Source organism: Capsicum annuum, chromosome 6, assembly GCF_002878395.1.
Source record: "Capsicum annuum cultivar UCD-10X-F1 chromosome 6, UCD10Xv1.1, whole genome shotgun sequence".
NCBI lineage: Eukaryota > Viridiplantae > Streptophyta > Magnoliopsida > Solanales > Solanaceae > Capsicum > Capsicum annuum.
Genome location: NC_061116.1, coordinates 226,591,923 through 226,605,429, shown reverse-complemented (window position 1 = coordinate 226,605,429; position 13,507 = coordinate 226,591,923). Strand labels below are relative to the sequence as shown.

General features: G+C 35.0%; 2 protein-coding genes across 3 annotated transcripts; one reads left to right on the top strand and one right to left on the bottom strand.

The window, feature by feature from the left end:
- Positions 1–2,297: 2,297 nt before the first annotated feature.
- Positions 2,298–4,934, bottom strand: LOC107875244 (probable LRR receptor-like serine/threonine-protein kinase RKF3). The gene has a single exon (XM_016721870.2). The coding sequence runs from the start codon at positions 4,595–4,597 to the stop codon at positions 2,699–2,701; it is 1,899 nt and encodes a 632-aa protein (XP_016577356.1). The 5' UTR covers positions 4,598–4,934; the 3' UTR covers positions 2,298–2,698.
- Positions 4,935–9,586: 4,652 nt separating this feature from the next.
- LOC107875242 (receptor-like cytosolic serine/threonine-protein kinase RBK2) lies at positions 9,587–12,965 on the top strand. Of its 2 annotated transcripts, none has more exons than XM_047414243.1 (7): positions 9,587–9,740; positions 10,116–10,500; positions 10,899–11,150; positions 11,237–11,391; positions 11,795–11,874; positions 11,961–12,096; positions 12,196–12,965. In XM_047414243.1, exons 2-7 carry the CDS (start codon positions 10,134–10,136, stop codon positions 12,358–12,360), a joined length of 1,155 nt encoding a protein of 384 aa, XP_047270199.1. In that variant the 5' UTR covers positions 9,587–9,740; positions 10,116–10,133; the 3' UTR covers positions 12,361–12,965. The 2 variants fall into 2 exon arrangements, with proteins under 2 accessions (XP_047270199.1, XP_047270200.1); XM_047414244.1 differs by lacking the exon at positions 9,587–9,740 and having other exon boundaries at positions 9,747–10,500; positions 12,196–12,345; positions 12,560–12,965.
- Positions 12,966–13,507: the final 542 nt, after the last annotated feature.

The following is a 13,507-nucleotide window of genomic DNA, read 5'->3' as shown; positions in this document are numbered from 1 at the left end:
ACGTGAGAGCAAATGTTCATCAAACATTATGCATAAAACAGTTTCTGAAAAACACATGGGCACCTTCTGAAAACATGTAACTTGTCTGTAAATCTCAAACTCTGATCTGTGTATTACTTCTGAGTTAGGTGGTATCCCCTACAAGTCTGATATTCCACGGGCGATATGGAATCCGCCATTGACTCGGCAGGGAAGCCTCCAACCCAAGTATGCCGCAAGGGTTGGAGTTCCTGAGTCTGATACGCCACACGACACTTAAGTCAGCGTATAATAATATATCCGGGTCGGCAAACCACGATTTTAGGCAATGAGTTGCTTGAACTCAAGCCCTCTTCAGGGAACCACCTAACATCTCTTTATGCCCATTTTTAACCTTTTCTGTACATGCAACATTCTTAATATCTAAAATCATGATAGTTTGAAATGTCTATTAGTCTGAGTCTGATATGGCATTGGTCTGAATTGGTATCGTCATACCAAGACTTGCAAGTCATGATTTCTGAGCCATAATACATTAAGCTAAAATTTTCATTTAAAGCATACTTTAGACCACCAAAAACATGCAACTGATATAGAAGATTTCGTGTTTCGAAACTCAAGTCAAAATCATGCAAAAACTTCATTAACATATAGTGGTCTAGTGCCTTTAGCAAATCCATGCACTCTTTCATTACATGCATTATGAACATTAAATATTCATGCTAGATTCCTTCTTTAGTGATTTAAAACTACCTTTAAATCATAACAAGAGTTCAATCATTTCATATAGTGCTTTTCAAGGATGCATTGCAAAACAATTCTTATACTATGGGAAATCTGAAAAATTCATAATAAGAGGGAATTCACCGAAAATCATGCTCTCTCAATAAGAATTCATTCTTAAATACATGATTTCATACATTCATATTCTCAAAATCACTTTGGGGAAGGTCAAAAGACCAAAACAATAATGTTAAAACATTTAATACATGAATATATACATAGATTCAAAAATCCCATTCTAAAACAGGATTTTTCTATGCCCATGAGAATTTAGGATAACCCCGTGTACCTCTATTTCGGAAAATAATGGGTGCTTCTTGAAGTCTGTGAATTGGGGATTCCGAATCTCTAATAAATTTTGAAAACCCACGGTTAAATCTTGATTTATTTGGGTTTTTAGTTTGAAACCCTTGAGAGTGTTCTTGAGAATTTTTAGATGAATATGGATGTATTTAAGTCACTTGAAACCATAAGATATGCGTCGCATATGATATCGCCTATATTTACACAGGCGCCGCATATGCTATCGCCTATGCTTTCCAGTGGCCATGTGCGATTGGTTAGGCGACGCATACTACTTTGAAAGGTCATAACCTCTTGCTCGGGTGTCGGATTTTAGCAAAATTAGTATCGTTGGAAAGTTAACTCGAAGACCTATCATTTGACACATAGTAGGCTCTCTAATTCGACATATACAGAGAGTTATGGTCGATGGAAACTGACACAAATTACAACATCCACTAAAACTTAATCGATCGAAATAGTTTCAACTCGTCCTTGATTCATGCTCAAATGGATTCACATACTACATAAACATGCCAAATTGACATAGGATTTAAGGTTCTGGGATTATCAACGCATCAGAGTCATGATTTTTATTCTAGCCCGAAATGCGGGGTGTTGCAATAGGTTAGACAATTGATACATTGAACATCGATCCAATCGTGAGGAGAAAAATCTTGCAGTTATGAGAACTACAATGATCACTTTGGACGAATGCTTTGTCAGTTTATATGTATGTATATATAACTTTAATTTAGTAACTAAGAAAAAAAAAGGTTAAAATGACGGAAGAATATGTTTATCAATATTCTCGTGAAATATATTAAGATATCACAATTCAAAGTTCAAACAATAGGAATTCAAAAATCAAGACTAATTGGATATTCATCTTTATGATCTCTGTTATGATCAAATTTTGAAATTCAGTTTGAAAATATTTTCATAATTTTGGAAAAGTGTTTTAAATTTCATTTTGGAAATATTAGAGCATCGCAACTTGATCTTTGGGAAAGTTGCTACTCGCTTGCTAGTTGCTAGTGCATATCTGCTGCTATTACTGTGGATTGCTTGGGCTTTGGCCCATGAATTTTCTCCAAATGTCGGGCTGGACTCAAGGAGAATTAAGTATTGAGTTTCCAGCCCAATACAAAATGCAAGAGAGGAAAGCCCAATGAACTCATGGAGATTTCATTCATAGAAAAAGGATAAGTATTAGTGGTAAATAAACAAGCAGGAATAGATTTAAATGCAGCACATATTCGTACCTTACTATTAAGAAAATCATTTAGCTACAGATTTTTAAAAAAACTTGATGTATGCACATTTTGCATGCCCGGATATATTAATTTGGCTGCCAATAATAAAACACGTTTTGCCTAGGATCAATTATGTAAGTATCCTCGGGGCTTCAACCTTGCGTATCAGCTCATTCATCGGAAAAATAAGCACATGACAATCCAGTAATTTGTATCTCAAAAATTGAATGCTTACTAGATATGCATATTCACTGTACAATTTGTGTGGATATTCTATGTCATTTGTTCCTAACATATCCACTGCAAATGAACCAAAAAAGGATCCAACCAGAACATTTTCTGGGTAACAATCGAATCAGATTCCTCAAAATAATTCAATGCAGTTTAAACAGAACGATTCATCTTCCAGGGGTTCCATTATGCTCAAAATTGTATAGTTGATAGCCTGTAGATGTGGACATATAACCCGATCCATTGCTGCTATTAATCGACCTGTCGATATCATCAAGATCAGCAATGAGAGAAATTGGTCTCTCAGGTATAACCGGAACTGGAATGTCAGCCTCCAACATCTTTACGACCTGATCCATCGTTGGCCTCGCGTACAACTGGGGGTGAGAACAGAGAACAGCTACCATAACATACTTCTCCAAAATTTCTGGATGATCCAAATCTGGAGTATTTTCCTCTACGACATCTAATGGTCTCCCTTCTCTAACCAGTGACCATGCCCAATCTGTCACGAGCGTGGGCTTTCCATCATTAACTGCTATAAGAGCTTTCTTCCCACTCAAAAGCTCAAGAAGTACGACTCCAAAGCTGTAAACATCGCTCCTTTCTGTCAGTTGACCATACAGTGCATATTCAGGCGCTACGTATCCCATTGTCCCTGCCACGCGAGTGCTCAAGTGCGTCATTCCCTCGGGGTTAAACTTTGCTAATCCGAAATCCGCAACCTTGGGCTCAAAATTCTCATCTAAAAGTATATTACTAGACTTTATATCCCTATGAATGATAGCCGGTTGTGCTCCGTAATGCAAGTAAGCTAAGCCTCGAGCAGTGCCAATTGCAATTCTCTGCCTAATGGGCCAACTCAATTTGTTGCATCTCAACCCAAATAAATGATCATACAGACTGCCATGTTTCACCAAATCACAGACAATAATCCTCTGGTGACCCTCCAAAGGAAATGTGGCAGTGCAATATCCTCTCAAGCCTAACAAATTGACATGCCTAACACTGGCAATTACCTCCAATTCATGAATAAAACTCGAATCACCACCTGCCGAACAATTCTTGAACCTCTTCAGAGCTACTTCACATCCACTAGTCAAAACGCCCTTGTACACATTCCCGTACCCTCCTAGCCCAATAATATTTTCCCTCGAGAAATTTCTCGTGGCTGATTTAATTTCATCGAAAGTGAACCTAACCAGAGTTGTGGTTCCTCTCATTGAACCCAAATTACTATCAAATCTGATATTTTCCCACTTGCAGCTCAATTTGTTTCTCCGCAACGAAAACCAATAACCAAACATACTGAGAATTATAAAAAGCAACCCACATACTACTACGGCTATGACAATGATGGTACTAAAATTCTTCTTACTAGTATTACTTTGATTGGAATATGTAGCTGCAGTTATATCGGAAGCAAATAGGCATCTTGCAGTATCTCTGTTGGTAGGCCCAAAGTGATTGGCGAATGCTGCTGTGTAGATAAACGCGGAACCAGTACAATCGGCATTGGAAAGGCTAGCAAGTAGCTTGGAGATACTGGTTATGCAGGTGCCGCAGGGGGAACTGTTCTCAAGAGAACGGTTACAGGAAGAAATGAGATCAGAGAGGGCTACAGGTGAGAGTCTAGACTCGAATTCAGTGCGAGAGGTGATATTCATACAACGCGGAGAGCTCCATAAGGTAGCATTGAAGCCGCAGGAGCTGCTAATGTTGAATTTGGGGATGAAGTCATCGACCAGGTTCTCATAGGTACTCCAGCATGACTCGACAGATTTAAGGGGAGGCAAAAAGGAATAGTTGGTGCGGCGGAGATAGTCGGATTGGAGTAGACGGATGCCTTGACGAATGTAGTGGCACTGTGTGGTGACATTCATAGTGACATATTCATTGGATCTGTCGATCATTTTACGAAAAGCATCAAAATCAAGAGGACATAGAGAGGATGAGGAGTTTTTACTGGCCGGTGTCCGATGGGATGATGATGATGTATAGGTAGTAGCGGAGAAACGAGGAAATGATACATGGAGAAAGAGGAAAACATATAGAATTTGAGACATGTTAATTGAAAAACAACAACAATTTTGTGGCTAACGATATACGGCAACTATCGAATGCAACATATTGTTACTAGCAAGCCAAGATAGAGTATTTGCAATCAATCTAAAAAGAAGTAACAGGGTAAGTTAGTTCTTGGAAAGTAATAAGGGGTGTTGTTCTCGTAGACCTGTCAAATAATCAATCAACTAATACTACTACTTTTCAATCTTCAAATGATAATCAAAGACAAAAGAGTTGGTACAGATAAAGGAATCATGTGAAATAGAATTTTGTTAATTGCAAGATAAGATCCTTTTTGTCCAATAATTGAGTGTTAGCTAGCTAACACACAGGAAAATAATCTTATTCTTAGTTTAACATGGTTAAGCACGTGAAGTACAAGTTAGGCGTGGTCCAAAATAATAAGCGGGCAGGCCTTAGCTTGGAAAAACGATTCTTCTTCTTCTTCTTTTTTTTTCTTTTAAAAAAAACAAGCCATGTGGGAGCCGTCAGCATAGTCTCCATCCCCAAAGAGATGTAAACATATGAATTTGGATTTTGGGGAAACATGGCGCCAATATTTAACAACGAACGAGAAATAAGATGTACTGAGGATTCGTTAGGCTATAAAACCAAAAATGTTATAAAGCAAGAAAGAATAAAGAATTTTCTTAAGATTGTGAATATAATGAACAAAACCCCCCACTCTTAGTCTGAGTAAAAGACAAATACTTCAAATCCTAATAGATCTTGATAGACATTCACTACTATAATGTAAATATATTTATAACACTTCCCCTTGAATGTCTAATTGGTAGATAATGCGACTCGTTAAAACCTTACTAGAAAAAATCCAGTAGGAAAATAATTTAGTGAAGGAAAAAGAGTACACATCTCTAATAATACGCATTTCGATTGCCTCATGAAAAACCTTCAAGGAAAACCCAGTGGGACAAAACCTCGTAAGGGAAAAAGATTACAATGCGTATTAACTCCCCCTAATGAGAACATCCTTGAACTTTTGCATCCCGATTTTGTGCAACATCTTCTTGAAAGTTGAAATTGGAGAAGATTTGGTGAATAAATCAGCCACATTGTCAGTTGAACGAATCTGTTGCACGTTAATATCATCGTTCTTTTGTAGCTCATGTATGTAGAAAAGTTTTGGCAAAATGTGCTTCGTTCTATCTCCATTTATGAATCCTCCCTTAAGATGTGCTATGTATGCTGAATTATCTCTGTATAAAATTATGGGTAGATTGTTATATTTCACACCACATTTTTCTCGAATGTACATGTGATCATCTTATTGATGCATCTTTTCAACATATCACATGATAGGTGAACGGACCCTTATTCACTTGTTATTCTTTTTCAGATTTAAGGAATTCAATCCCAACATTAGTTGGTCCAGCCAACTTATCATGAGAACAAACGACATAAACAATTCTCGAAGAATCTTCTAGTTCTTCAATACATGTCTAACATTCAATATGCACAACTTCGAGATGTCACAATTGTTCATATCAATTTATGAACGTTTATTCTAGTAAACTCTAAGTTTACCATGACATGTACTTTTTTCTTTAGTAAATTTCAGATTTACTATTACATGAATAAATTTCAGATTTACTACTTTAGAAGTAGATTTTGAAATAACTCTTCTCAGTTATTCTGCCTCATTTGGAGGTGAGTTGTGATACCATCACAATCAAGTCCACGTTTGCATTAATAAGCTTCTCATTCCCCAGGATTGAAATATGATCTTGTCTTAAGCCTATCAAATTATGATAGCTTATAACCTCTTTCAAGATTTTGCTACTTCAGAAGCAAATCGAGGCATACATATAATATAGAGAATTTTTCTCTATCATATCTTATGATCATAATATGCGTGTGAAAATATCATCACTTTTGATGATCATAATCATATTGTCCCTTCACGCTTATATTCGTGCATTCAATCACTCGTTTCCTTTCATACATATTATGCACTGCTGCCACATACATCTCAAGAATGAAGTAAGTTGTCATATTTCAGACTTATCATATATTGCTACCATATTCACTTCGTGGAATGTAGTATATTCAATGGGTCGGATTTCATGAATTTTCACCAAATACCCATTATTTTGCCTTATCCATCATAATATCATCAGTATGGTGCATTGAGATTCAAAATCAACATCTTATCCATATAAAGACGTCTTAGGCATAAATCAATGAGACTTGAACCCAACATCTTATTTTCATAGTGTATGCATTCATATTGTGCTTTTGGGATGATGACCATCTTCAAGTGGTCAAATCTTTCTTTTAGGCTATTCCACAAAACAAGTGGATCCTTAGTAGTAAGGTATTCAATTTTTAGAATTTCGTCAAGATGATGACGCAAGAAAATCATAGCCTTAGCACGATTTTGATTAGATATTGTATTTTATTTCTTTATGACGTCTCCAAGACCCATAACATCTAAGTGGATTTCAACATCCAACACCCGTGAGAGGTAGTTCTTGCTCGAGGCAACGAACTCAAGTTTTGTTAAATTATTAGTCATATGAAAAGAAATAAAATAAAATAACACCTAGTAAAATAAAGACTTACCTTTTAAAGGTCATATATGGATTATGAAGACAGAACGATAACCTTTTTTTTTTTCTTTCAATCAAAACTTTACCTGACATCTCTTGCTTTTATCGTAGAATAAGTGCTCTAGAATAAGTGCTCATGATAGAGTCTCGTGCTGATAACGTGTTATAAAGCAAGAAAGAATAAAGAACAAGAGATAACGTGTTATAAAGCAAGAAAGAATAAAGAACAAGAGATAACGTGTTATAAAGCAAGAAAGAATAAAGAACAAGAGTAGAGAGAGAAAAGAGAGTGATTCTTATTTCTTCTCTTGAGGATGAAAGATCAAGAGATTGTGAATACAATGAACAAAATTCCTCTATTTATAGGAAAATTTACTTCTAGTCTGAGTAAAAGACAGATGCTTCAAATCCTAATAGATATCAAAGTAGATCTTGATAGAAATTCACTATAATGTAAATATATTTATAACAAAAAACATATTTTATTTGATATTTTTTGAAATTGAAAATAGAATTGAAGTTGTGTTTTACCATAATATTTTTCAAAAATATTTTAGACTTTTAATATACTTTTTTATAAATATGATTTATATCCTCAATTTCTAAAAATTAGTAAAATAACTCAAATTAAATTTTACAACTCCACCATAATACAAAAAGTAAACAATATTACTACTGAACATTGAAGACAATCAATGCCGTGTTTCTATCTTCCATAACATCACTAATAAATCAAAAATAAAAATCGAGGTAGTGTTTTAATTTGGTTGGTGGTTTTTGTACAAAATAAATAGTTGGGGTGATATTTAAAAATAAAGTCATAAGAAAAATTGAATCCAAAAATAGTGAATACACTTCAAGAGGTTTTTCTCAAAAAATCAAAAATTGTGAAAACCTATTTCGGAATATGTTTTTGATTTTCATAGTCAAATAAGTATTCTGAAATAAAATGAAAACGTATTTCAAAATATTATGAATAATATTTATGATTAAATGCTTACTAATTAATATTTTTTTATAGTGAGAAAGTAGGGAAAGGGAGAGAGAGAAGCACCATTGGGTTTGATTAAAAATCAAAAAAAGCTAACCAAACCTACAATAACTAAACTTATAAATATGTATTATATTTGGTGTGATTTTAATAATTAAAAAAATTGACTAATTTGGTTAGCTTTCAGTTCTAAGAGAGAGTGTTAGGCCAGTGTCAATTGGGTAAGTAAATGAGGACATGTTATATAATTTTGTATTAATTGATCAGTTTTTAATTGTTAAGTGATAATTGACTGAATGCATTTTGTCAGTGAAATATATATACGAAAAGAATAATAATTCAATAAAATTAAGTGGGTAGATGAAAAGTCACGTTTAAATCGTATTATCGAATCAAGACAAAATTCTTACTATAATAAAGAAAGGGTCGTAACCATAATAAATAAGAATTAAGGGGTTAAGGGCTCCAATGCTATGACAAATAATGAAATATATGGAGCCAACTATCATTGGTGAACTTTACTGTTAACTTAAGATGATCTTAGACGTATAGAGGAGAAAGGTAGACATACAAATCAAACTATGAACACTCCTTCTACCTGATGTGAATATTTCAAATTAATCAAATCAGTAAATTTTAAGTAGTTAATAATTAAACCAAATGGAAATTGTTAAATTGACATATCTACCTACCCTAGAGTAGAGGAGCAGCAATTACTTCAATAAACGTTAGAGTAGTACGTATTTTACCAAAAAATATTCTTATTCACTACGATTTCATCATTCTTTCCCTCGAAAAAATCTTCATCACCGTATATTCCTTCATGTCACATTTCTCTTTTTATTTTGGGGCAAAAATTTATACTATATATAACCGTCAAATAATTAAATGTAAGATATATTTCTTATGTAATCCATATTTGTCAGCTGCTGTGTATCCATATTTTACTTTTTGACTGTTAAAGTTAATCAATTGTTCAATTTGAAGTAAATATTTACCTTATATTTTAAAACACTCTTTAATTTTTATGGTTGGTGAAGAATAATGGAGTAAGTAAGCTAGCTTGTTTTGGAAGAAAATAAAACATCTGCCTATATGTCAATTATGTGTTCGAATCATAATTATAATAACAGTAATAATTAACCAAATATCAAAAACCAATAGAAAGGAAATATATTTATTGATGCAAACTTGAATTCGTTATTTTCAAACAAACAAAAAAATAAAAATAGACATAATAGTGGAGAAAAAGAACAGGCAATAAATTAAAGGCTGTACGTGTTTCCTATTATACCTTTTACTGCTCTCTTTTTGTTTTCTTTTTCTTTCTTCAGTACTTTTTTTTCACGTTTGTTCCTAATTTACCTTTATTATTACTGTAACTGTGTAAAGAATATGCCAAGTCGAATTTCGAGAAGTCAAACATATTTATCAAATATATTCTAATATTTTTTACATAATTTTTGAATATATAAATTTCATGAAAAAACTTTAAAGTTTGCGTATCGGAATCCATTGTCATAACATTGCCATAAATTGGTAGCTTATTACAAATTGAGGAGCTGATATGTCAGTCTTTTGGTAAATTGTTAGCTGTGACCTCCATTTATTCTTCTCTTTCTTTCACCATTCAATTCACTTCTGCTTTTCATAATCCCTGAAAATCTTCGTCCGTTTAATTTCTTCTGCATTATGGCTATGTTGTCATCATGCATGTGACTTAGTTTTACTATACAGTAATTCGTATTATGTGTGCTTCCTTTATATTATTATGATTTACTTCTGTCTCTCAACAAAACCAATCTCTTTTTTCTTTTTAGTTTGGTGAATGTTATCCATTTTATATATTGATTGTATAATGCAGAAGAGGCACCTAAAATCATAAAATTTTGTATAATTTAATAAATTTGAATTCTTGAAACTTTGTAAAAAAACAATTGTGCAACTCTACGCTAGGTATTGGAACTTCTAGACATGGACAAATTAAAGGTAAATGGCTCTCCGGACACAGTTCTAGAGGACTTTTTGAGGGCTGCAGTGTCACAATCAGACTCTTCAAAAGCTAGCACTTCAGAATTGGAAGGTGCAAAACATAACAGGCGTGTTTCAAGATGGGCTGGAGTTTTCGAGCTATTTCGAACGAAATCGAAGAGATACTTAGCTAAGGATCCTCAAGGTTCTTCTCTTAAAGTACTGTCTAAAAGATTTAGCAGCAGCACGAGAGAGTTAGTTGGGGCTGTGAAAAGTCCCATTGTTGATGATGATTTCAAGTACTTCAAGCCTAAGTGGAGGAATTTCACCCTCTCTGAGCTCCAAGCTGCAACCAACAGTTTCCAACAAGGTTGGTAAAATCACTTTTCAATCCAATTTGTTTTATTAATTGAGGTGACACAGTTTAAAATGAAAGAAAAAGATCTATATAGACGATACTGATTAGTCAGGATTATGATTCACTCAAGATAGTACGTCCAGGGTCTTATGTTTTCTAGGAATCTTTTAATCACGTGAGAGATTAATATACAAGTAGGAGATATAGATGCCTTGAGGTATAACAAGTGTGTGATGACCTTAAATGGTGTGATATAACTAGTGTGGATTCATATGACCGATCACGCCTTGCCTGGGATTGGGCGTGGTTGTTGTTGTTTTGTTAATTGAGGTGGCATGCTTAAAGTTACAAGAGAAAAGATCTCACATTGTGTAGTCTCTGATGGTTAAATTGTGCATTTCGTGCTGTAGAAAACTTGATAGGAAAGGGTGGTTATGCAGAAGTTTACAAAGGATGTTTAAGAAGTGGACAATTTGTCGCGATTAAGCGGCTCACGAGGGGACCTCAAGATGAGAGAACAGGGGATTTTTTGTCTGAGCTTGGAATAATGGCTCATGTCAATCATCCAAACACCACCAAGTTGATTGGTTATGCAGTTGAAGGCGGACTCTATCTTGTTCTTGAGCTTTCGCCTAATGGAAGCTTGGCCAATATGTTGCAGAGTCGGTGCTTCTTATGGTCTCAAACGTGGTGCTTAATCATTTTCTTGTTCTTATATGACCTTACTGAGTTGTTTAGTGTTTTAAAGTGTCAACGCAGAAACTAGACTGGAAAATCAGGTATAAGGCAGCTATCGGGACAGCTGAAGGGCTGCGCTATCTTCACGAGGGTTGTCAAAGAAGAATCATTCACAGAGATATTAAGGCTGCAAATATCTTGCTTACAGAAGACTTTGAGCCTCAGGTACTATTGGCTTTTGCAATTTGAACCCTTTTTAATCAGGTAGTATTTGATATTCTTATTTTACAAGCCAAATATTTCATTCCTGTGCATCAAGTCTTTCCACAAACCTCTACTTACTGGAAACAATCTTTTTAATTTCTCACTTGCTGAACTTTTTGGCGTCAACAAAATATTAGCCAGATGAATCTTGTAAGAAGGGACATTCCGTCCTCTTTATACAGACTTAAAAGAGTACCTAAGATGGAATAGCGGTTTACAGTCAAAAGGGACTTTATTTACTTAACTTTTAGACAGCTAACAGTTAAGCCGCTGTCATAGAGCTAATAAAGTTGGTCACACTACTGAGATAAGCTTGTAAAAGCTAGGCGCTTTAACATCTAAATTTTTGTGGTTTCCATTTCAGATTTGTGACTTCGGCCTTGCAAAATGGTTGCCAGAGCGGTGGACTCACCTCACTGTATCGAAATTTGAAGGCACATTTGGGTTGGTATAACTTAGGTGTCTGGTCTAGTACTACATCAATTTGTGTGTGATAATTCTTCTCATTAACCTTGCAATTGAGATTGCAGTTACCTTGCTCCAGAGTTCTTAATGCATGGCATAGTTGATGAAAAAACGGATATTTTTGCTTTTGGAGTGCTAATGTTGGAACTTATCACTGGACGCCGAGCTCTTGATTTCTCACAGCAAAGCCTGGTCTTATGGGTATGACTTGACTCTCCAGCACACTTTGCTTCTATTTTCTTATCGAACTCTGTATTGCCGATACAGAATCTGAAATATTTCTTCTTTGCTATAATCTAGGCCAAACCACTGCTGAAGAAGAACAGAATTAGAGAGCTTGTTGATCCTTCACTTGCTGATGACTACAACTTGTTACAAATGAACCTCATGGTCTTAGCTGCTTCTTTGTGTATACAACAGTCTTCCATCATACGTCCACAAATAAGTCAGGCAAGTGCGTGCTGAACATTGCTCGATCAATTTAAATTTCTATTCTACATACGCGAGGCCATTCAGACATGTTAATGATCTAACCACTCCCATCAGTTGAGGTGTATGTCAGAACAGAAAGTGTTGGATATTTCATATGCTATCAGATTTCTCGCTAATTTTAACAACTTTTGTCTGTCCATTCATCAAGAACTGAACTGAACAGTGGATACAGGTTCTGCAGCTTCTCAAAGGCAACCGCGGCAGCCTAGATATTATCAGGAGATGCAGAAAATCTTCCCATTGGACGAGGCACTATGAAGACCTCTTTTGTGCAGAAGAATGTAAAATGATCAGAGGTTTAAGTATGCAGGAACAGTCCAGTTGACGTCTGAGATGGCTCAAACTGTGTCACTGAGTTGACAAAAGATGGATCTTCACGTTTCTTCTCATGATTTAATGGAAAGCATGGAGTGTTATGCCTCTGCTCATATTTTGCTCCCTGCCGCAAAGTATGAAGGCAAGGATCTAAAGTCAGTCTGTGACCCCTGGATGCCAAACGCGTCCTATAGTTACTGAAACAATTGTCATTGTTCACACGTTACATCAAAATCAATGAAGAAGTGACTATAGTCTCTAAAGTTATGTTAAGCGATACATTTCTGATTCCTATGATGCAATTGGAGCTAATCTGCAGAAAAGAATAACACCCACCATCCATGGAAAGATATGCCTATGCCGATAATGTGGAAGACCAAGAAAACGAAAAGCTATCTGATGCAGAAAATTTTAGCAAAAGTGGATTCACATCAATAAACTATTGACGCTGTTGAATTACTCTGATTCTCTCGTTATGTGAATACTTATTGCAGAATATTCACTAGTATTACAATTATTCAAGTAGATAGAATATGCCCAAGGATGTTTTATAAATAAGCCAGTGAGATACACAACAAATCCAAAGAACCCTGTAGTATCATCACTAGGACCACCGACCACTAATCACTTCTTGGGTATGGTTAAACATAATAAAAAGTCATAGTAAACCCAATGGCTTCTTGTACTTTAAAAAAGCAACTAACAATAATAAAATATATTGATGTGGATAAAAACATATAGAATGACCATATGACGTTAACATTGGCCTAACCTTCTCTCAATTGCTTGTACATTTGAACTCAAA